Here is a 21,706-nt window from a genome sequence, read left to right on the forward strand (position 1 = left end):
CCCTGGGTTCAAGTGTAGGTGCCGGTTCATCTTGTCAGTATCCTGGCCTCGCCTCTGTGGTGTTTGTCTTGTCAGTATCCTGTCCTCGCCTCTGTGGGCAACGCACGCCTGAAGTCTTGCATGCAACCTTGCCTGTATCGCCATCAAGTTTAGCCACTGGAGTGAGACCTCGCCACGCCAACAGAAGGAACTATCGTTGAGCAAGAACTGCCTCTTTGTGTCCCCATGTTTAGTGTCCGTGTATGAGTCCAGGCCCTACGTCCTGTCTCCAAGGAGGGGTCCTGACTCTATGTTCCGTGTATGAGTCCCCGGCCCTATGTCCTGTTCCCAAGGAGGGGTCTTGATTCTGTGTACGTCCCGACCCTATGTCCTGTTCTCAAGGAGGGGTCCCGGCTCTGTGTTCCGTGTTACCATGCTCGAGTCCAAGGCTCAGTAGGCAGGCCATTTGCCACTACTCGAATGGACTGTCATTGTTTGTCAGTCCGTGTCCAAGGCTCTGAGGAGGTTCCAGTCCGTGTCCAAGGCTCCGAGGAGGTTCCAGTCCGTGTCCAAGGCTCCGAGGAGGATCCAGTCCGTGTCCAAGGCTCCGAGGAGGTTCCAGTCCGTGTCCAAGGCTCCGAGGAGGTTCCAGTCAGTGTCCAAGGCTCCGAGGAGGGTCCGGTCCGTGTCCAAGGCTCCGAGGAGGGTCCGGTCCGTGTCCAAGGCTCCGAGGAGGGTCCGGTCCGTGTCCAAGGCTCCGAGGAGGGTCCGGTCCGTGTCCAAGGCTCCGAGGAGGGTCCGGTCCGTGTCCAAGGCTCCGAGGAGGGTCCGGTCCGTGTCCAAGGCTCCGAGGAGGGTCCGGTCCGTGTCCAAGGCTCCGAGGAGGGTCCGGTCCGTGTCCAAGGCTCCGAGGAGGGTCCGGTCCGTGTCCAAGGCTCCGAGGAGGGTCCGGTCCGTGTCCAAGGCTCCGAGGAGGGTCCGGTCCGTGTCCAAGGCTCCGAGGAGGGTCCGGTCCGTGTCCAAGGCTCCGAGGAGGGTCCGGTCCGTGTCCAAGGCTCCGAGGAGGGTCCGGTCCGTGTCCAAGGCTCCGAGGAGGGTCCGGTCCGTGTCCAAGGCTCCGAGGAGGGTCCGGTCCGTGTCCAAGGCTCCGAGGAGGGTCCGGTCCGTGTCCAAGGCTCCGAGGAGGGTCCGGTCCGTGTCCAAGGCTCCGAGGAGGGTCCGGTCCGTGTCCAAGGCTCCGAGGAGGGTCCGGTCCGTGTCCAAGGCTCCGAGGAGGGTCCGGTCCGTGTCCAAGGCTCCGAGGAGGGTCCGGTCCGTGTCCAAGGCTCCGAGGAGGGTCCGGTCCGTGTCCAAGGCTCCGAGGAGGGTCCGGTCCGTGTCCAAGGCTCCGAGGAGGGTCCGGTCCGTGTCCAAGGCTCCGAGGAGGGTCCGGTCCGTGTCCAAGGCTCCGAGGAGGGTCCGGTCCGTGTCCAAGGCTCCGAGGAGGGTCCGGTCCGTGTCCAAGGCTCCGAGGGGGTTCCATTCCTTGTCCAGGTTCCTAGTTCCTCATCCAGGTCCCTCTTTCCTAGTCTAGACCTAGCCCAGGCCCTGTATCCTAGTCTTGTCCAGCATTGTTTCTCCCCCACTTCCCTTGCTTTCTGACACACCAGATCCCTAGTACTTCAGTGTCTGTGTTTTGCTTTGGGTCCATTCCCAACGCCCACCTTATGACATTTATAGCCTTTTCCAGCATCATACGTCTGTACAGTTCTGCTTCTTACGTCATCTGAAAGTTGTTCTGATCAAGGCATGGTGTGCATAAACAGATCTTTCTTGAAAAGAGCAGGCTTTGTCAGTAACCTGACTTTGTGTGTCTTTGTTTTTATAGGGCAGGGCACCTATACAACCCACACCTTTAATCTCATCTCATTGATTAGAACACCTGACTGCAAATAGCTTTTGTAGAAGTCATTACCCAGAGGTTGACATACTTTTTTCAACAAATGCATATGATATTGGATTATTTTTCTCAGTAAATAAACAAGTATAAAGTTTTTTTGTGTTATTTATTTAATTTGGTTCTCTTTATCTAGTTTTCAGATTTGTGTCAAGATCTGATCACTTTTTAGCTCGTATTTATGCAGAAATAGAGAAAATTCTATACGGTTCACAAATTTTCTAACACTACTGTATTTCCATTCATAAATCTATTATCTCTTTAATTTTTAGCCAACACTATTGTAAATATCAACTAATTCTGTCAGTTCATTTTTTTGTTATTGTGGAGAAAGACATTCAGACTTCAGAATGAGGAAAGTAAATGGGAAGATCTTGGGGCTATTCCACATTATAACAGGTGGTGCTGAATGTCTGAAAATGGGTGAAATAGTCAAATTTCCAGGGTATACCCAAGAATAATGTGGGAGGCTAGAGACCAAATTGTGGTAATCCTGGCTGAGATATTTACGTTATTGTTAAGCATGGGTGAGGTGCCATTAGAGAGGGTAGCAAAGATCCCTTTATTGAAAACCGTAACACATAGGAGCAATATTAGGCTATTAAGCCCAGTAAGTCTGCTCTGCCATTTGTTCAGGACCAATCAATGTCTGCTATAAATACACCCAATTACTTGGTCTCCACAGCTATCTGTGGCAATTCACCACCTTCTGGCCAAGAAATTACCACTCATATCTATTCCAAAGATGCATTCTTGTATTCTGAGCCTGTGCCTTTTTGCCTGAGACTGTCCATTATTAAAAATCTCCTCTCCATGTTCTCTCTGTCTAGGCTGTTCAGTATTCAAAAGGTTTCAATGAGATCCTCATTCTTCTAAACTGTAGTGAGTATGGGCCCAGAACAATCACACTTCTTGTACATTAACCCTTGCATTCCTAGCATCATTCTCATGAACGTACTCTAGACCCTGTCCAATGCCAGCACAACATTTCTTAGACAAGACAGCAAAAAATGCTCACAATACTGACATTGTGGTCTGTTGAATGTTTTATTGGTTCAGACGAGTGGAGCAGCAACAAGAAGGGTCAGAGTCGTCTTTACTTCCTGAGGTGAATGAGGTCCTTTGGATATGTAGGGTTCTTGTTCACATGTTCTACCAGTCTGTTGTTGCCAATACAATCTTCTATTTAGCAGTGTGCTGGGGCAATAGCATCAGCATGGGTGATGCCAACAAGCTCAATAAGCTGATTAGAAAGGCTGGCTCTGTTATTGGAGTCAAGCTGGGCACACTGGAGGCTGTGGTAGAACAAAGGACCCTATGGAAAATCCTGGCAATTCTGGATAATGTTTTTTGCCCTCTGAGTATCAACTTGGCTGAACAGAGGAGCACTTTTAGTACTAGACTAAGACAACGGCGCTGCTCCAAAGAGCGCTCTATGAGGTCATTCTTGCCCTCGGCCATTAGGCTTTACAATGAGTCAACCTATAGCTGGGGAAGTAATGACCTCTTCCTGTTAGACTGGTTGAGGTAATTTTTTTAAATTATTTCTTGCTTCTCTTCTACTGTTTATATATCTGTGCGCTTATAATGTTATTGTGACACTAATTTCTCCTGGGATCAGTGAAGCATCTATCTATATAGCCTCAGCATTACATCCTTCTGGTCCCCTCAAAATGAAGGCTTAAATTCCATTTGCCTTCCTTATTTACTCACTCAACCTACAAGGTTAACTTTTAGGGAATCCTGCACTACGATTCCCAAGTCGCTTTGCACCTTTGATTTTGGAATTTGCTCCCCATTTAGAAAATAGTTTGTGCCTTTAATTTTTTTCTCAATGTGTGATCCTACACTTCCTTATACTGTATTCCCATTCTCCTAATGTGCAGACTCCCTGCTTCCTCCAACACTACTTGCCCCTCCACCTTTCTTTGTGTTGTTTGCAAACTTGGCAACAAACCCATCAATTCCATCATCCAGATCATTGACATGTTCATCCTGCTTCTTTCCAAATTACATTGACCCCTGCAGAATATCACTAGTCACCGGCACCCAACTAGGAAAGGCCCCTTTATTACCACTGTTTGCCTCCTGCCAGTCAGCCAGTCTATCCATGCTACAAGTTGAGTACCTCTTAACTGAAATTTCAAAATCCAAAAATCTCCAAAATCCAATTTTTTTTTTGAACAATGATGTGACATCACAAATAGAAAATTCCACAAACTACTGGGAAGGTTACTAGATGACACACAGGTTTTTGCACACCATAGACAGTTCTGAGAGGTGACCTCACATACATCAACAGAAGTCAATGGAAAACGGAAAAACTGCATAAAGTGAAAAATTAAGATCTCAATCATGTATTGAAAGAATGGATTCATTGTTGTCAGAGTTAATGTGCTGCTTAACAGTCCGCTGATCATTAAACAAAGATTTATCATGACGAACTGAAAATTGCAGGTAATCGTGAATATTCAGCAGGCTGGTTGCAGAAATTTTAAAAAAGGCATGGCATTCAATTTTTTAAAATGTGAAATATTTTGAAGAAAAAGCATCTGCTGATCACAAAGCTGCAGAGAAATTTGTTGAGTTTGTGGAGATCGTCACTGATGAAAATCTTAACACTAGAACAAGTCTACAATGCTGATTATTTTTACATCTTTAAAGAAACCTAAATAAAAGTGAAATACAAGAATGGTGTACTGTAACCTTTCAATCACAACATGCATCATAGGTGGAGAATAAAAGCCTGCCATTGTTTGTTGTTGTTATTCAACAGCTGATTTAGGTATTCCCCCAATGCTGCTTTTGTTACCCTGCACACATTATGTTGTCATTGTATTAATGGTATGTCATAATTTTTACTGTGGGATGAACAAGTGTAAGACAAAAACTGTGAATTTAGAGTCAGAATTGATGGCAATCCCAAACTATCTCATGTAAACCAAAATCTGAAACACTTCCAGCCCCAAGCATTTTGGATAAAAGTTTCTCAACCTGTATTATCTTTTCTGTAATAACAATTGATTCTTATCTTGTTTAGCAGTCTTGTGTGCTACCTTGTCAAAGGCCTTTAGAAAATCTAAGTGAACAACATCCACTGACTCCATTTATCCTGCCTGTTATTTCTTCAAAGAATTCCAATAGATTAAGCAAGATTCCCCCTTGAGGAAACTATGCTGCCTTAGGCCTGTTTTATCATATGCTTCGAAGTACCACAAAACCTCATCCTTAATAATACTTTAATATCTTGGCAACTTCTGACATCAGGCAAACTGGCCTATAATTTCCCACCTTTTATTTCCCTCCTTTATTAAAGAGTGGTATGACATTTGTAATTATCCAGTCCTCTCAAGCCATTCCAGAAACTGAAATGGGTGGTGTAGAAGACAATGAAAGTAGTTTTCAGAAATTCTGGTGGATTCTTGATAAGCTGGGTAGGTGGGTCAAGGAATGGCAAATAGAGTTTAATTCAAATAAATATGAGATGTTGTATTTTTTAAAGTCAAATCCAGGTAGAACTTTCATAATGAGAAGCAGGGCCCTGGCAAGTGTTGTCGAGCAGAGTTGTCCCTGAAAGTGGTCACAGATAGAGTTGCTCTCATTAGTCAGGGTGTTGATCATAAAAGTCGTGAGGTTATGGTGCAGTTGTACAGGTCACTTGTGAGGCTGCACTTGGTGTATTGTGTTCCCTGCTTAGGAAAGATATTGAACTGGAAACAATACAAGATAGATTTACAAGGATGCTGCGAGCACTTGAGGAGCTGAGTTACAGGGAGAGGTTGGACAGGATAGATCTTTAGTCCTTTGAGTAGTGGAGACTGAAAAATAATCGTACTGAAATGTATTCAATCATGAGGGGGAAAATAGGTGAGCAGTCTTTTCCTACTGTTGAGTAATCAAGATTTAGAAGACGTGCATTCAAGGTGAGAGGAGGAAGATTTAATAGCAACCTGAGGGGCAACGTTTTACACAACAGGTGTATGTGGAATGAGCTGTCAGAGGATTGGTTTAGGCAGCTAGGACAACAACTTTTGAAAGACAGTTGGGCAAATGAGATGAGCTTGGTTGGAGCATCTTCGTTGGCCTGGAATATTTGAATTGAAGGACCTGGTAAACTGACTGATAAGTACTAAGAGAGCATTAGTACAACTAATATTTATGAAGCCCTAGCAACACACACAATGCTGGAGGAACTCGGCAGGCCATGTAGCATTTATGGAAGAGAGTACAGTCAACATTTCAGGCCAAAACCCTTCATCAGGATTAAGTCTTGCTTGGATTTCTAGCATCTGCAGCTTTTCTCTTGTTTGTTTATGAAGACCTGTGGGGTTAATAGAAAATTTTAATTATTAAAAATTGGAAGTATTTATTTGATTTTCTTGTGTTTGCACCAAATTGGATGTTAAAATGAATTTCTGAAATCTTTGGAAAGTATCTGAAATTCCAGGGTGCTTAAGTGTAAGGTAGAGTAAAATATTGGATGGGCTTGGTACCAACCTGAGTAATATAAGACCATAAAACATAGGAACAGAAATGGGTCATTTGGCCCATCGAGTTCGCTCCACCATTCAATAATGGCTGATCTTTTTTCCTCTCCTTAGCCCCACTCCCTGGCCTTCTCCCCATAACCTTTCATGCTATGTCCAATCAAGAACCTATCAAGCTCTGCCTTAAGTACACCCAAAGTCCCGGCCTCCACATCTACCTGTGGTAACAAATTCCAAAAATTCACCACCATCTGGCTAAATGTGGGATAATGAATTGGAAGAGAAAGCAGAAATGAATACCAGGTCTTTGGAAAAGAGATGAAGAAATTGACTTAATTCTAGTTTTTAGGTTTCTCCCATTGCTAAACTTCAATAGGTTGCTTAAACTCTTTCAAATATCTTGTGCGGCAGCTAATGGTGCTAATTCCTGCACTGTTTCTGAAAGCGTGTATCATCAAGCTCGAGAACAACATCTACTGTCAATGAGGCGAGAGATTGCATGATAAGATGAGTCCTTTTCAGCTTTACAGTCTGCCTCATTGTGGTCTTGTACCTTATTAACTGCCTGCACTGCACTTTTTCTGTAACTAACATTTCATTCTGTAAACACAAAATGCTAGCAGAACTCAGCAGGCCAGACAGCATCTATGGGAGGAGGTAGTGACGACGTTTTGGGCCGAAACCCCATCACTACCTCCTCCTATAGATGCTGTCTGGCTTGCTGAGTTCTGCCAGCATTTTGTGTTTTCATTTATTTCAAGCATCTGCAGATTCACTCGTGTTGCATTTCATTCTGTATTTGCTTTTCCAATGCACTATTATGCAATGAGCTGTGTGGCTGGAGTACAAAATACAGCTTTGCTCTGTACCTTGATACGTGACAATAATCAATCAATTTAGATATTGGAAGTTGCATGCTCTGATGTAATCTGATCTAAAGATGCATGCAGGCAGAGCAATTTGTTGAACCTCTAAGATTGCTTTTTACCAGTGGTTACCCTACTCTACCAGCATGTTCAGTGCCAAATTCCTGACTGTCCCCTTGTGTGCTCAGCACTTAAAACATTTGAAAGTTTAACAAAGGTTAATTGTACTGGGTTGTATAAGTTTAATAGGTTGTACAATTAGACTAATAGGTGGTCCAAACTAATTTTGTGGTGATTTTTTAAAAAAAATTAAGGTCAGGAGGGCTATAATTAAGTCCATTTGTTTAAATAAATTCAAAGCAAGTCTTGAAAACAAGTGAACAGTATATGAACTCACTTCATTACCTGGTCAATGAAGAAACTGATTTGTATATTTAAGAGAAAAACCACTGTGATAATTTGCTCAGATGAACCTTTGGTTAATGTGTAAATTTTGTAAGCTTCATGTAGCTGTCATTAATCTTTTTTTAATCCTTCTAGATCAGTCCTTAATAAAATCCATTATTGAAAGAATAATGCTGAATGGAAATGGAACAAACTCAGAGGTAACATTTTTGCCCAAAATAAATCTAACATTAACCCTATGCAGTGGAAAACTGCATTATGATGGCTAATTAAATATCATCATTATAATTGCATTATTTTTAAGTGTTATTCAGTATATAAGACCGTGCATGTATTGGTTGAACAGCACTCTGAGATGGTTGTAAAACTAAACCAGAAAGTTTCAAATTGATTGTTTAAAAGTTGAAGAGGCAAAACATTGATTCAGGAATGAGATGGAAGTGAGTATTCTCTCTTGCTGCTTTCATTAATAAATTTAAAGTTTATATCTAATTTGTCTTAATTTGTCTCACTTCTGTTATTCATGCACAAGTTAGTGATGAATGGCAGTTATGGTTCAGTTCATAGTCTTCCCATTAATCCTTTAGAAATTGTGCTTCTTCATTAATTCAGTGGTTAGTGTATTTTGCGAAAATTGTTCCTCAGCATTACTACATTGCTCCCTGTCAAGGCCTTAATTTAAGCCTCGCTTGTTTCTTGACCATATTAAGTCCATTTCAGATCATGTACTCCTTTATCCAAGGGTTTCAAATCTACTTTGCCTGCTTTGTGTTATTTCAGGCCTTCATTTTATTGTTTAGTATGTAGCCCTACTTGCAAATTCTGTAACAAAATTGTTAGTGGAATAACCATCTTAAGGTCAGAGGAAGGGAAGGGAAATGGTTGTAGTTTAACACGAATTAAAAAACTGCAAATACATTTGAGATGGGAAGTGGATGAAAATATGTTTAAGTAGGGTAAATGGATTTTGAGTGCAGAAAATGGCACTTCAAGGCATCCGATGCCCAGTTAGTTGATGGAATATATGATTAAGGATATATAATTAAGAGCCTTTAAACATGTCAGAATAGGAAGGCACAATATGAAGATTTGTATTTATTTTTATTTTGTATTTAAAATTATATGTATTTAAATTTTTTGTTCTTAAAATTACTTGTACATAAAATTTTTTGCACTTAAAATAGAGATGTATTGATTAGTTTAATTTTATTGGCAGAATTAGTAGAAGGAAGAAAGTGTAACAAAAGAATGAATTATTGTGGATAAGGCTATAAGGCTCTTGCAAGCCCCATAGTATACAGTGCCAATACCCCCCCCACCCCAGGAAGTTTTCATGTTTTATTGTTTTACAACATTTAATTTGGCTTTTTTCACACTGATTAACAGAGAGAAAAAAAACTTCTGTGTCAAAGTGAAAACATCTCTACAAAGTAATCTAAATTCATTACAAATATTAAAACACAAAATAATTGATTGCATAATTACTCACCCCCTTCAAGTCAGTAATTAGTCGATGCACCTTTAGCAGCAATTAGAGCCTTGGACATTGGACATTTTCTTGTGTTCACCTCCTGACCTCAATGACCTTTTTGTGGAGTTGCTTGGAGTGTTCTTTTGTCTTCATGGTGTAGTTTTTGCCAAGATACTGACTCACCAGCAGTTGGACCTTCCAAATACAGGTGTATTTTTACTTTAATCAATTGAGACACCTTGACTGCACATGGTGGTCTCCATTTAACTAATTGTGTGACTTCTAAAACCAATTGGCTGCACCAGTCATGATCTGGTGTGTCATATTATGACTATGATGCCTCTTGAAAAGAAGTATTTGAATTTATAATTACAGTCGGCCCTCTTTATCTGCGGGTTCCGCATGCGCAGATTCAACCAACCACGGATCAGGAAAACCCGAAAGTTCTCTCTCCAGCACTTGTTGTTTGAGCGTGTACAGACTTTTTTCTTGTCATTTTTCCCTAAGCAATACACTATAACACCTATTTACATAGCATTTACATTGTGTTAGGTATTATGAGTAATCTAGAGATGACTTAAAAGTATAGGCAGTCCCCGGGTCATGAACGAGTTCCGTTCCTGAGTCCATCTTTAAGTCCGTACAGGTACATCCAGTATTATGTAGCCTCAGTTAGTAAAACGTTTGATTTAGTATACAGTATATATTTTACCTTTCTATGCATATAAAAAACTTAAACGTATGTATTTCAATAATTAAACCACTGTGTTGCTTAGTAATAATTGTAGCTTTCATTGGGGCAGGGCCTTTCACATGCTCCATTAAAATTGTTCCGATCGTTGACGGACTGTAGTCTAACGCTTTTCCAATGACCAATGGCGTATCACCTCTTTCTGATCGCTTTATTACTTCCACTTTATTTTCAATTGTGATTATTTTCGTGAACAGAAACACTGCAGATTCAGAGCTGCGCCAGGTCCTAAAGTCCACCACATTAATACAGGTTAAATAAGGGACTCGGGCATCCGTGATTTTTGCTATCTACGGGGGGTCCTGGAACCAATCCCCCACAGATAAGGAGGGCTGACTACACAATTTTTAAAAAAATTCTAAAATAGCTGGAAATTTGAAATAAAAAAACACAGAAAATGCTGGTGATACTCATTTGGTGAAACTGCAAATATGGACTGAAGAATGTTTCATATTAATGACCCTTCATCAGAAAAGCATGTTGGATTGCGGTCTGACATTATGGACAGTGTAGGTCCCAAATGTGTCTGCATAGCAAAGCAGGACTAAAATTAGAAATTTATTGGTAAATCTGTTGTAGAATTAGTCAAGTTATCATAACGATTTATACTCAACTGTAACCCAGTGCTATCCATTAATAGGCTTGGCTGTATGGTGCTCCAGTCTCTTCACTGTAACATAACTAATTGATTTTAGTGTTATGCAATGATATGAGCATGGTTTGAAGCAAAACCTCTATGCATTGGTATGTGGTATCTAGAGCTTAAGTTAGACAAAGAGCTGATTGTAGACCTTTCCCTGAAGACAGAGAAAGGTCAAAGCATGCTTTGCTGCTGATGCCAAGTGCAGTCTTTATTGTGGTGCCAAGCATAGCTGGACCCAGAGGATATGATTGATATCGTTAGCCCTGTGGACCTGTGCCCGGAAAATGGCCCAAGGACCATATTTAGGAAGGAGAGTAAAGTTTTTTTGAGGCTTCGGCTGCAACTTTCTCGGCATTTGATGATGCAGGGCTTTAGGTAAACATGTTCATGATATCTCCAGATTTTCAAGAGCTTCCTGACCTCCATTACTTTGCTTGGTTATGTTTTAATCTATCTAGTCAAAATTAGGAAGTTATGAGTAATGGCTTCTCCTTCCACTTCTGCATCTTCTCTACAGTATTCAACAATGTAATTTCCTTCAAAGCTCATTAGTCTTTCTAATATTATTTGAAATGGTCTTTTAAAATCAGCCTCTTTAACCAAGCCTGAAATCATCCACTCACATATAACCATATAACAATTACAGCATGGAAACAGGCTATCTCGGCCCTTCTGGTCCATGCCGAATGCTTACTCTCACCTAGTCCCACCGACCTGCACTCATAACCCATAATGCTTCATTCCTTTCCTGTCCATATACCTATCCAATTTTTTTAAAATAACAATATCAAACTTCCCTCTACCACTTCTACTGGAGGCTTGTTCCACACAGCTACCACTCTCTGAGCAGAGAAGTTCCCCCTCGTGTTACCCCTAAACTTTTGTCCCTTAACTCTCAACTCATGTCCTCTTGTTTGAATCTCCCCTACTCTCAAAGGAAAAAGCCTATCCATGTCAACTTTATCCCCCTCAATTTTAAATACCTCTGTCAAGTCCCTCCTCAACCTTCTACGCCCCAAAGAATAAAGACTTAATTTGTTCAACCTTTCTCTGTAACTTAGGTGCTGAGACCCAGGTAACATTCTAGTAAATCTCCTCTGTACTCTCTCTATTTTGGTTTTTTTTTTGAAAACTTTTTTTTATTGCATTTTTAAGTAGTTACAAAATGAAGTATGGGAAAAAAAAAGTATATAACCTTTCCCCCCTCCCCTTAACCCCTCCCCCCTAACTGCCCTATAGAAAAAAAAGAAAAAGAGAAAAAAAACAGAAAGAAAGATTGCCTGGTTGTTGGAAGATCTCCACATGCTCCATGGAATTCGTAATAACTTTAATATGTATATTTATTTCTTCCCCAAATAACCAATTGTTTCATCTTCAGAACATCTATAGATTTAATTCTGTCTTTTGTAAATAAGGGCTCCAAATTTTCAGAAATGTTTCATATTTATCTCTTAAATTATAAGTAATTTTTTCTAATGGAATACAACCATAGATTTCTTTCTTCCAAGAGTCTATACTTAAATATGTATCCGATTTCCAAGTAACTGCAATAGCTTTTTTGGCTACTGCCAGTGCAATTTTTATAAATTCTTTCTGGTATTCATTTAGTTTGAGTTTTGGTCTTATCCCTTCAATATCACCTAATAAGAGTAATATTGGATTATGAGGAAATTGTGTTCCTGTAATTTGTTCCAGAAAAAGTCTTAAATTTGTCCAAAAAGGTTGAATTTTTAACAAGACCATGTAGAATGTAAAAAAGTACCAGTTTCCTGGTTACATCGGAAACACTGATCCGATAAGTTTGGATTTAATTTATTTATTTTTTGTGGTGTAATATATAATTAATGTAGAAAATTATACTGCACTAATCTTAACCGAACATTTATTGTATTTGTCATACTATCAAGACATAGTCTTGACCAATTTGTTTCTTCAATTTTAATATTCAAATCACTTTCCCATTTTTGTCTTGACTTATGGACTCCTTGTTTAATTGCCTGTTTTTGAATCAAATTATACATACAAGATATAAATTTTTTAATATTTCCTTTTTGAATTAAAATTTCTATTTCATTAGGTTTCGGCAATAACATTGTTTGACCTAATTTTTCTCTTAAATAAGCCCTTAATTGAAAGTAACAAAATTTATTCTTTAATTGATCAAATGACATTAATATACCTCCTTCAAAACAATTCCCTATATATCTAATCCCTTTTTGAATCCAATTATATAAAAGTTGATTGTCCATTGTGAAAGGAATAAGTCTATTTTGAATTAAAGATCTCTTTGCTAATAAAGATTTTTTTGTCTCATCATCAACATTTATCTTATTCCATAAATCAATCAAATGTTTTAATATAGGAGATTCTTTCTTTAACCGTATCCATTTAGATTCCCATTTGTATATAAAATCTTCTGGTACGTTTTCTCCTATTTTATCTAGTTCTATTCTAACCCATGCCGGTTTATCTTTCTCGAAAAAAGATGCAATAAATCTAAGTTGATTTGCTTTATAATAATTCTTAAAATTTGGAAGTTGTAATCCTCCTAGATCAAATTTCCATGTCAATTTTTCCAACGATATTCTTGACATCTTACTTTTCCAGAGAAATTTCCTCACATATTTGTTTAACTCTTGAAAAAACTTCTGGGGTAATTGTATTGGTAATGATTGAAATAAATATTGTAGTCTAGGGCAGGGGTCAGCAACCTTTACCACTGAAAGAGCCACTTGGACCCGTTTCCCACAGAAAAGAAAACACTGGGAGCCGCAAAACCCGTTTGACATTTAAAATGAAATAACACTGCATACAACGTTTTTTTTGCCTTTATGCTATGTATAAACAAACTATAATGTGTTGCATTTATGAAATTGATGAACTCCTGCAGAGAAAACGAAATTACATTTCTGCATGCAACAAAAACATTTTGAACTCCGAAAAAAAGACGTTGGGTTGAAGGTTACTTTTAAGTAAAATACTCAACGTCTATTTGAGTCCTTCTTGTATTTATGAAAAACGCCAAACTTAAATTTGCCGCCAGCAGCAAACCAAAAATAACATCAGCCAGCTGTCAGCCTGAAAAATAAAAGGACTATTTCACTGAACAATGAAAAAATATGAATATACATAAAATAATAGGCAATTAAAATATTTATCATACTTGGTTAATGGGATTTCTGCTCCTGGACCTCAGCGCACAGCGTCTGCACATCAGGGCTGTATGACGTCACCTTCATCTTTACACAGGATCGCAAGCTGTCATCTGTGAGGCGTGCGCGATGTTTGTTTTTAATAAAGTTCATGTTGGAGAACACCTGCTCACATACATATGTGGATCCAAAGATCGACAGGACTCCAAGCGCATACTTTTTCATGTTTACATAAATGTCGGGCATAGCATTCCATGTTTCGAACACAAGTTTGTCCGGTTTTGGAAGGTTTTCAATATCACTCCATTTGTGATTCTGAGCAAGAACGGCCTTCTGACGGGCAACATCTTCAAGGTCTGCTGTCAAGCGTCTAAACTTGGACACCCATATGTCTTTGTCGGCTATGTCGGCCAGTTCCATCTCAAGATCAGGTTGACTCACACCTGCCAATGCAGTCGTATTCAGTAGGGAAGGATCGATGCTTAAGGGAGTGACCGGGAAGGATAATGTGTTTTTTTCCTCTCTGAACTCACAGAAGCGTTTCCCAAACGATGTTTGCATTGCGATGATTGCAGAATGTAAATACTCCGAAATTATCATGTCGTGACCTTGTTTGAACTCTCTCAAATTGGGGAAGTGAGACAAAGTGCCTTTCTGTAAATCTCTGGCAAGCACTGTCAACTTGCGCTCGAATGCCAAAACATCCTCCAACATGTGCAGGGCTGTGCGTCCTTTCCCCTGAAGAGCTGTGTTCAGCGTGTTCAGGTGCGCTGTCATGTCTACCATGAAGTGTAGCTTTTCCAGCCACTCTGGCTGTTCCAGCTCAGGAAAGGTGAGCCCTTTGCTGCCCAGGAAAGTTTTCACTTCTTCCAGACACGCGACAAAGCGTTTCAGCACCTCCCCTTTGGACAGCCACCGGACTTTGTTGTGCAGCAGGAGATCAGAATATGCGCTTTCCATCTCGTCCAGTAACAAACGGAATTGACGGTGATTTAAACTTTTTGCCATTATTTTATTGACAATCTGAATGACAACATCCATTACTTCTGTGCATTCCGGAGGAAATGTTTGAGCGCACAGTGCCTCTTGGTGCAAGATGCAGTGAAAAGTCAGCAGCTTTCTGTCCAGCGACTTCTGCAGTAAAGCCACAAATCCCTTGTGCGTTCCCGTCATATTCAGAGCCCCATCAGTAGCTACTGACACCAGATGGGTGGTCTTTATTCCTTTGGCTCTTAAACAATTCAAGACAGCCTCACAGATGTCCTCCCCCCGTGTTTGGTCTTTTAGAGGTATCAACTCAATCAGTTCTTCCTGTGGCCCGGCAGAGTTTACATACCGGCAGAACAACGCTATTTGTTCAATATCACCTTTGTCTTTAGACTCGTCACAGGCAATCGAGTAGGCCACAGCTGAATTGATGTCTTTAATTTGCTGTCTTGTGATGTCTTCTGCCATTTTTATGGTTCTGTCTTTGACAGTCTTTGCAGAGAGGGGCATATCCCTGATTTTCTGCACAATTTCACTCTTGTTTTTAAAGTCCGTGAATAGATGTTCTGAAATCTTAATGAAAGATTCTTTTATATATTCACCATCTGTAAACTGCTTCCCGTGCCTGACTATTTCCTGAGCGGCAATATAACTGGCGTATGTCGTTGATTTTCCAGACTTCATCCATTTCTGGAAATGATTTTTGCTCAGATCAACCTTCCGCATCAGTTCCGAAACGGCTTTTTTTCTCTCATCTCCATCCGGATATTTTTGAGCAAAGGCTGCGTGTTTACTCTGGAAATGCCTTGCGACATTTGACTTTTTGTTGTTTGCTAGTTTCTCATTGCATATTAAGCATACCGGTAAACCAGTCTCGTCAACAGTGAAAGCAAATGAATCTGTCCACGTATCATTAAACGTTCTGTTTTCTTCAGTCACTTTTCTTTTTTTAGAATTCTCCATAGTTGGCTTACCTTGGATCGAAAAATTAAAGAAATCGCGCACTGGCGGGTGTCAGGTATTGGCAGTGGTGACGTATATTAATAGCGATAAAAACACGTTGTAGCGGTGTGCTCACGCAGTCAGTAAACTGCAGTCGAATAACTTTATTCGAACTAAACAGCCTTGCTTTTAAGCCTCCCTCAACCCAGCCCCCATGGACGCAGATGCTGCAAAAGACGCGTACTCACAAACCCCCGTAGGCTATCTCCCTTAGCCGGAATGCTGGCTAATTGTGAGCCGTTTCGGATGTGCCAGGAAATGTGTCGCCACACTTAGATTGTACAAGATCACCATAATCTTCAAATTTAGAATTACATTTCAAAAGCTAACAAACTAACATAAAATACATTTTAATTAAATACTGACCAATTATTTCCCAAAGCCACAGGGAGCCGCAGCACAGAGGTGAAAGAGCCACAAATGGCTCGGGAGCCGCAGGTTGCCGACCCCCGATCTAGGGAATATATTCATTTTTATAGTATTTACTCTACCTACTAATGTTATTGGTAATGCCATCCATTTATCAAGATCTTCCTGAATTTTTTTCAAAAGTGGTAAATAATTTAATTTGTATAAGTTTTTTATGTCATTATCAACTCTTATACCTAAATATTTTATACCATTTGCTGGCCATCTAAATTGAGTTATTAATCGACATTGATTATAATCTCCTTTAGTAAGAGGTAAAATTTCACTTTTATCCCAATTTATTTTATAACCCGATATTTTCCCATATTCTTCTAATCTATAAAATAATTTGCGTAGTGAATGTAATGGATCTGTTAAATAAAGTAGAACATCATCAGCAAATAAGTTAATCTTGTATTCTTCCTGATTAACTCTGAAACCCTTAATATCTGGGTCCATTCTAATTATTTCAGCTGGTGGTTCCATTGCCAACACAAACAAAGCAGGTGATAATGGGCAACCTTGCCTAGTTGATCTTGTTAACTGAAATGATGTTGATTTTGCTACTTTTGATTTTGTAATAGCCTTTGTTGATCTATCTAAAACTGGATCTAAACAAAAATTAAAATCTCCACCTATTAATATTTTATCATGTGTGTTAGCCAAATTCAAAAAGACCTGTATAAATTGTACATCATTTTCATTTTGTGCATAAATATTCATAAGAGTCCATAGTTCTGAAAAAATTTGACAATGTATAATTAAAATTCTTCCTGCCGAATCAGTTAATACATTTTGTATTTTAATTGGTATATTTTTATTAACCAAAATTGCAACTCCTCTCGCCTTTGAGTTAAATGAAGCTGCAATAACATTTCCAACCCAGTCTCTTTTTAATTTCTGATGTTCAATATCCGTTAAATGAGTTTCTTGTAAGAAAGCTATATCTATTTTCATTTTTTTAATATATGTTAAAATTCTTTTTCTTTTTATTGGTCCATTAAGCCCATTAACATTAAAACTTAAAAAATTCAATAGATTAGTCATTATTTTTAATTATGTTACTCCAATCTATAATAATACCTAATCTTTCAACTTCCATTGTATCCTGGGAAATCTTTTTAGAAGTCTCCATGTTGCTATGTGTGTCCCCACCAATCATCCAGGCAAAAGAATAGAAGAAAAATAGAAAATAAAGAAAAAAAACAAAATACCCCCCTACTAATGTTGTGAAAGAAAAAAAACACAACATTACCCCCCTCTATTGTACGGGTCATGGCAATCGCCATGATTACACACGTGAATCCTGTAGTAACCGATTCAAAGCTCCCCAGCCCCCCTCGCAACATAAAAAGTATATATATTAAAAAAAACATACTATTCTCAGTTATTATTTCTAAAAATTTTACTTTTCTCCCTTATATCATCCTTAAATGTCCATCAGTTCCATTCGCTATCTCTGTCTTCATCTTTAACCATTACATTTAAAAGTCTCTACGTTTAATTAGCAAAGAGATGGGAGTTTTTGTGCGAACACCTCCGCTTCTCGATAATCAGGAAAAAATCTTTTTCCCTCCTCCAAAAAAATTATCAGTGTTGCTGGGTGACGCATTAAAAACTTATAACCTTTTTTCCATAAAACATTTTTAGCTGGATTGAATTCTTTCTTTCTCTTCAAAAGGTTATAACTTATATCAGTATAAAAAAGAACTGGTTTCTCTGCTATCATCAATGGACCTTTTCTTCTTTTAGCACCTTGGGCAGCCGCCTTCAAAATCTTTTCTTTATCCTGGTATCTTAAACATCTTATCAAAATTGATCGCGGATTTTGATCATCTTGAGATCTTGGTCTTAAGGCTCTGTGCACCCTTTCAATCTCAATTGAAGTTTCTTCTCCCATTTCCAATTTTTCAGGAATCCATTTTTGAAAAAAATTTATTGGGTCTTCTCCTTTGGTACCTTCTTTAAGTCCAACAATTTTAATATTGTTGCGTCTACTAAAATTTTCGAGCTTATCAATTTTTCCCACTAGTTGTTTTCTTTCTGATGTCCGGGCATCATTATCATCTTCCATCTTCTTCATTCTTCCATCCATTTCTTCCACTTTGACTTCCAAATCTGTAATTTTCTTTTTCATTTTTTCCTGTTTCTTTGTCATTTTATCAAACATAGCCTCCATTTTTGTTATTTTTTCTTTAATTACTTTTAATGCATTTAATTTTTCTAATTTATGCATTATTTGCCTCAAAGTCTTTTTTGTATTTTCAGAGGAACTTTCATCTCCATCTCCATCTTCATCTGATTTTTCCAGAGAGTCCGTCTCTCTCTCAGACTCACTTTCACTGTCGGTTTCAGTCGTTGCTGGGTTTTGTAGTTCTGGTTGCACTCGTTTGCGCATGCTCGTTCCTTTACGCATGCGCAGTTCTCGTTGATCCTTTCCTTTAGAAATGGCCGATGCTGCCGCGGTCTCCTGTTCTGTTTCACCGGTGGTGTGTTGTACCTGAGTCCGCGGTTCTTCGGTAGAAGTAGGCCTTGATTCTGTTCCAACTTGAGCGGTCTTCGCGGAAGTAGTTTTCTTCATCCTCTGTTTATGAGGCATAGCTTAAAACAATCCAGAGTAGTTTATGAGTAACCTTAAAAAAGTATTGATTGACTTTTCTTCACTTAAACGTTAATTTATTAACTTTTTTACAGGAGGGCTGAGTTCCAGCGTCTCGATCCTACGTCATCAAGTGACGTCCCCTCTCTCTCTATTTTGTTGACATCTTTCCTATAATTTGGTGACCAGAACTGCAAACATTACTCCAAATTTGGCCTCACCAATGCCTTGTACAATTTTAACATTACATCTGATTTATAAAGGGCAGCATACCAAAAGCTTTCTTCACCACCCTATCCACATGAGATTCTACCTTCAGGGAACTATGCACCATTATTCCTGGATCACTCTGTTCTACTGCATTCCTCAATGCCCTACCATTTACCATGTATGTCCTAATTTGATTAGTCCTACCAAAATGTAGCACCTCACACTTATCAGCATTAATCTCCCATCTGCCATCGTTCAGCCCACTCTTCTAACTGGCCTAAATTTCTCTGCAAGCTTTGAAAACCTACTTCATTATCCACAACGCCACCTATCTTAGTATCATCTGCACACTTACTAATCCAATTTACCACCCCATCATCCAGATCATTAATGTATATGACAAGCAACATTGGACCCAATACAGATCCCTAAGGCACACCACTAGTCACCGACATCCAACCTGACAAACAATTATTCGGTTGGAGGAACAACATCTCATATACTGTCTCATATGAACATTGAATTCTCCAACTTCCGATAATTCCCTCCCTCTCCCTTCCCCAATCCCACCTTCACTCTGTCTCCTCTTCTAGCTGCCTATCACCTCTCATGACTCTGCCTTTTTCTACTACCCATAGTGCTTTCCCCTTAGATTCCTTCTTCACCTCTCCTGCCTATCCCCTCCCTGCTTCCCCTCCCCCACCCCTTGATCTTTCCTCTGATTGTTTTTCCACTCTCCCCCTCACCTTCTTTATAGGGCCCCTGCCCCCTCTTTCTTTAGTCCTGATGAAGGGTCTCGACATGAAACGTTGACTGCTTCTTTCAACGGATGCTGCCCGACCTGCTGTGTTCATCCTGCTGTTTTGTATGTCTTGATTTGACCACAGCATCTGCAGCGTACTTTGTGCTAATTTTTGCATCACCTGCTCTCTGGCATCTCCCATCCAGCCACTGTTGAATCCATTTTACTACTTCAATATTAATACCTAATGATTGAACCTTCCTAACGAATCTTCTGTGTGGAACCTTGTCAAAGACCTTACTGAAGTCCATATAGACAACATCCACTGCTTTACCCTCGTTAACTTTCCTAGTAACCTCTTCAAAAAATTCAATAAGATTTGTCAAACTTGACCTTCCACGCACAAATCCATGTTGACTGTTCCTAATTGGACCCTGTCCATCCAGATAATTACATATACCATCTCTAAGAAAACTTTCCATTAATTTACCCACCACTGACGTCAAACTTACAGGCAGATATTTACTAGGTTTACTCTTAGAACCCTTTTAAAACAATGGAACCACAAGAGCAATACGCCAATCCTCCGGCACCATCCCCGTTTCTAATGACATTTGAAATATTTCTGTCAAAGCCTCTGCTATTTCTACACTAACTTCACTCAAGGTCCTGGAGAATATCCTGTCAGGACCCGAAGACTTATCCACTTTACATTCTTTAAAAGTACCAGTACTTCCTCTACTTTAATCATCTAGTTTCCATAACTTCCCTACTTGTTTCCCTTACCTCACACAATTCAATATCCTTTTCCTTAATGAATTCCAAAGAAAAGAAATTGTTCAAAATCTCCCCCCATCTCTTTTGGCTCCACACATAGCTGTCCACTCTGATTCTCTAAGGGACCAATTTTATCTCTCACTATCCTTTTGCTATTAATATAACTGTAGAAACCCTTTGAATTTATTTTCACCTTACTTGTCAAAGCAACCTTGTATCTTAGCTTTTCTAATTTCTTTCTTATGATTCTTTTTAGATTCTTTATATTCCTCGAGCACCTCGTTTACTCCATGCTGCTTATATTTATTGTAGATCTCTCTCTTTTTCCAAACCAAGTTTCCAATATCCCTTGAAAGCCATGGCTCGCTCAAACTTTTAACCTTTCTGTAACGTTCTCCTTCGCGTGTAACGAGCGCCGAATTAAACGTCGAGATAAACCACAGTTAATAAGAACCAGATCGCAGTAAGATTAACCATTTACTGTTCACTCTTCACATTAACATATGGTGAAAACTGTTGATAAAACAATACAAGATTGATACAGTATTTGTTCCTTCCTTAATATCACATTTCAAGTGTAAATACTTGCAAAGGTGACTATAACTACATTACACTAAGGTGCAGTATACAGGGAGAGTTTACCTGCTCCATTGACTACTTTAAACACACTTCCATGCAAACTATCCGCAATTCTTTAACTAACGAAAGCATAAACATTATCGACCGTCGTTACTTCTAACATGATCGGCATTAACATCTTAGTTCAATATATCGATTATCTATTAACTTACAGCGTTGCTCTCACTGTGATTTCTCATGTCTGCAAAATAACTTCTGCTCAGGTGTGCCTCGTGGTAAGCCCCCACCCTCGCGCTAATTTCAAACCGGTACTTTCCCACAAGACGCGGCGAAACCGGATGTGACATCATCGCATGCCGATATATTTTACATGCAATGAATATACTTTAAACACTTCTAATTCTAACTAGAAAATACTATTGAATGAATTACTAAGCGAAAATATTATAAACTAAATAACTGTCATAAAGACAGCACACTCCCCGCTTGACCTTCGTAAGGTCACAATGAGCAGAGTACAAAACTTAGTCTCTTAATCAGTCATTGGGTAGAAGTAGAATAACTTCTGTAACTGGCCTTTGGTAAATTTTCACATCGCCTTGGTCGGTAGTCTTCAATTCGATCTTCCTGACATGTCCATCCCCACTAGGGAATGTAGCAGTGATTCTGGCCGTTGGCCAGCTGTTGCGGGCGATTTGCTTGTCCCTGAGCA

At 39.5% G+C, this 21,706-nt stretch overlaps 1 protein-coding gene across 6 annotated transcripts in view; it reads left to right on the top strand.

Annotated features, from left to right (window-relative positions):
• cep78 (centrosomal protein 78) overlaps positions 1-21,706 on the top strand; it is a 125,719-nt gene that overhangs the window by 42,005 nt on the left and 62,008 nt on the right. For all 6 annotated transcript variants that reach the window (XM_059969771.1, XM_059969766.1, XM_059969770.1 and 3 more), the window contains exon 8: positions 7,809-7,873. In XM_059969771.1, the coding sequence (XP_059825754.1) occupies positions 7,809-7,873 (65 nt within the window). The remainder of the gene's footprint in view (positions 1-7,808; positions 7,874-21,706) is intronic.

Source organism: Hypanus sabinus, chromosome 5 (genome assembly GCF_030144855.1).
Source record: "Hypanus sabinus isolate sHypSab1 chromosome 5, sHypSab1.hap1, whole genome shotgun sequence".
NCBI classification, from domain to species: domain Eukaryota; kingdom Metazoa; phylum Chordata; class Chondrichthyes; order Myliobatiformes; family Dasyatidae; genus Hypanus; species Hypanus sabinus.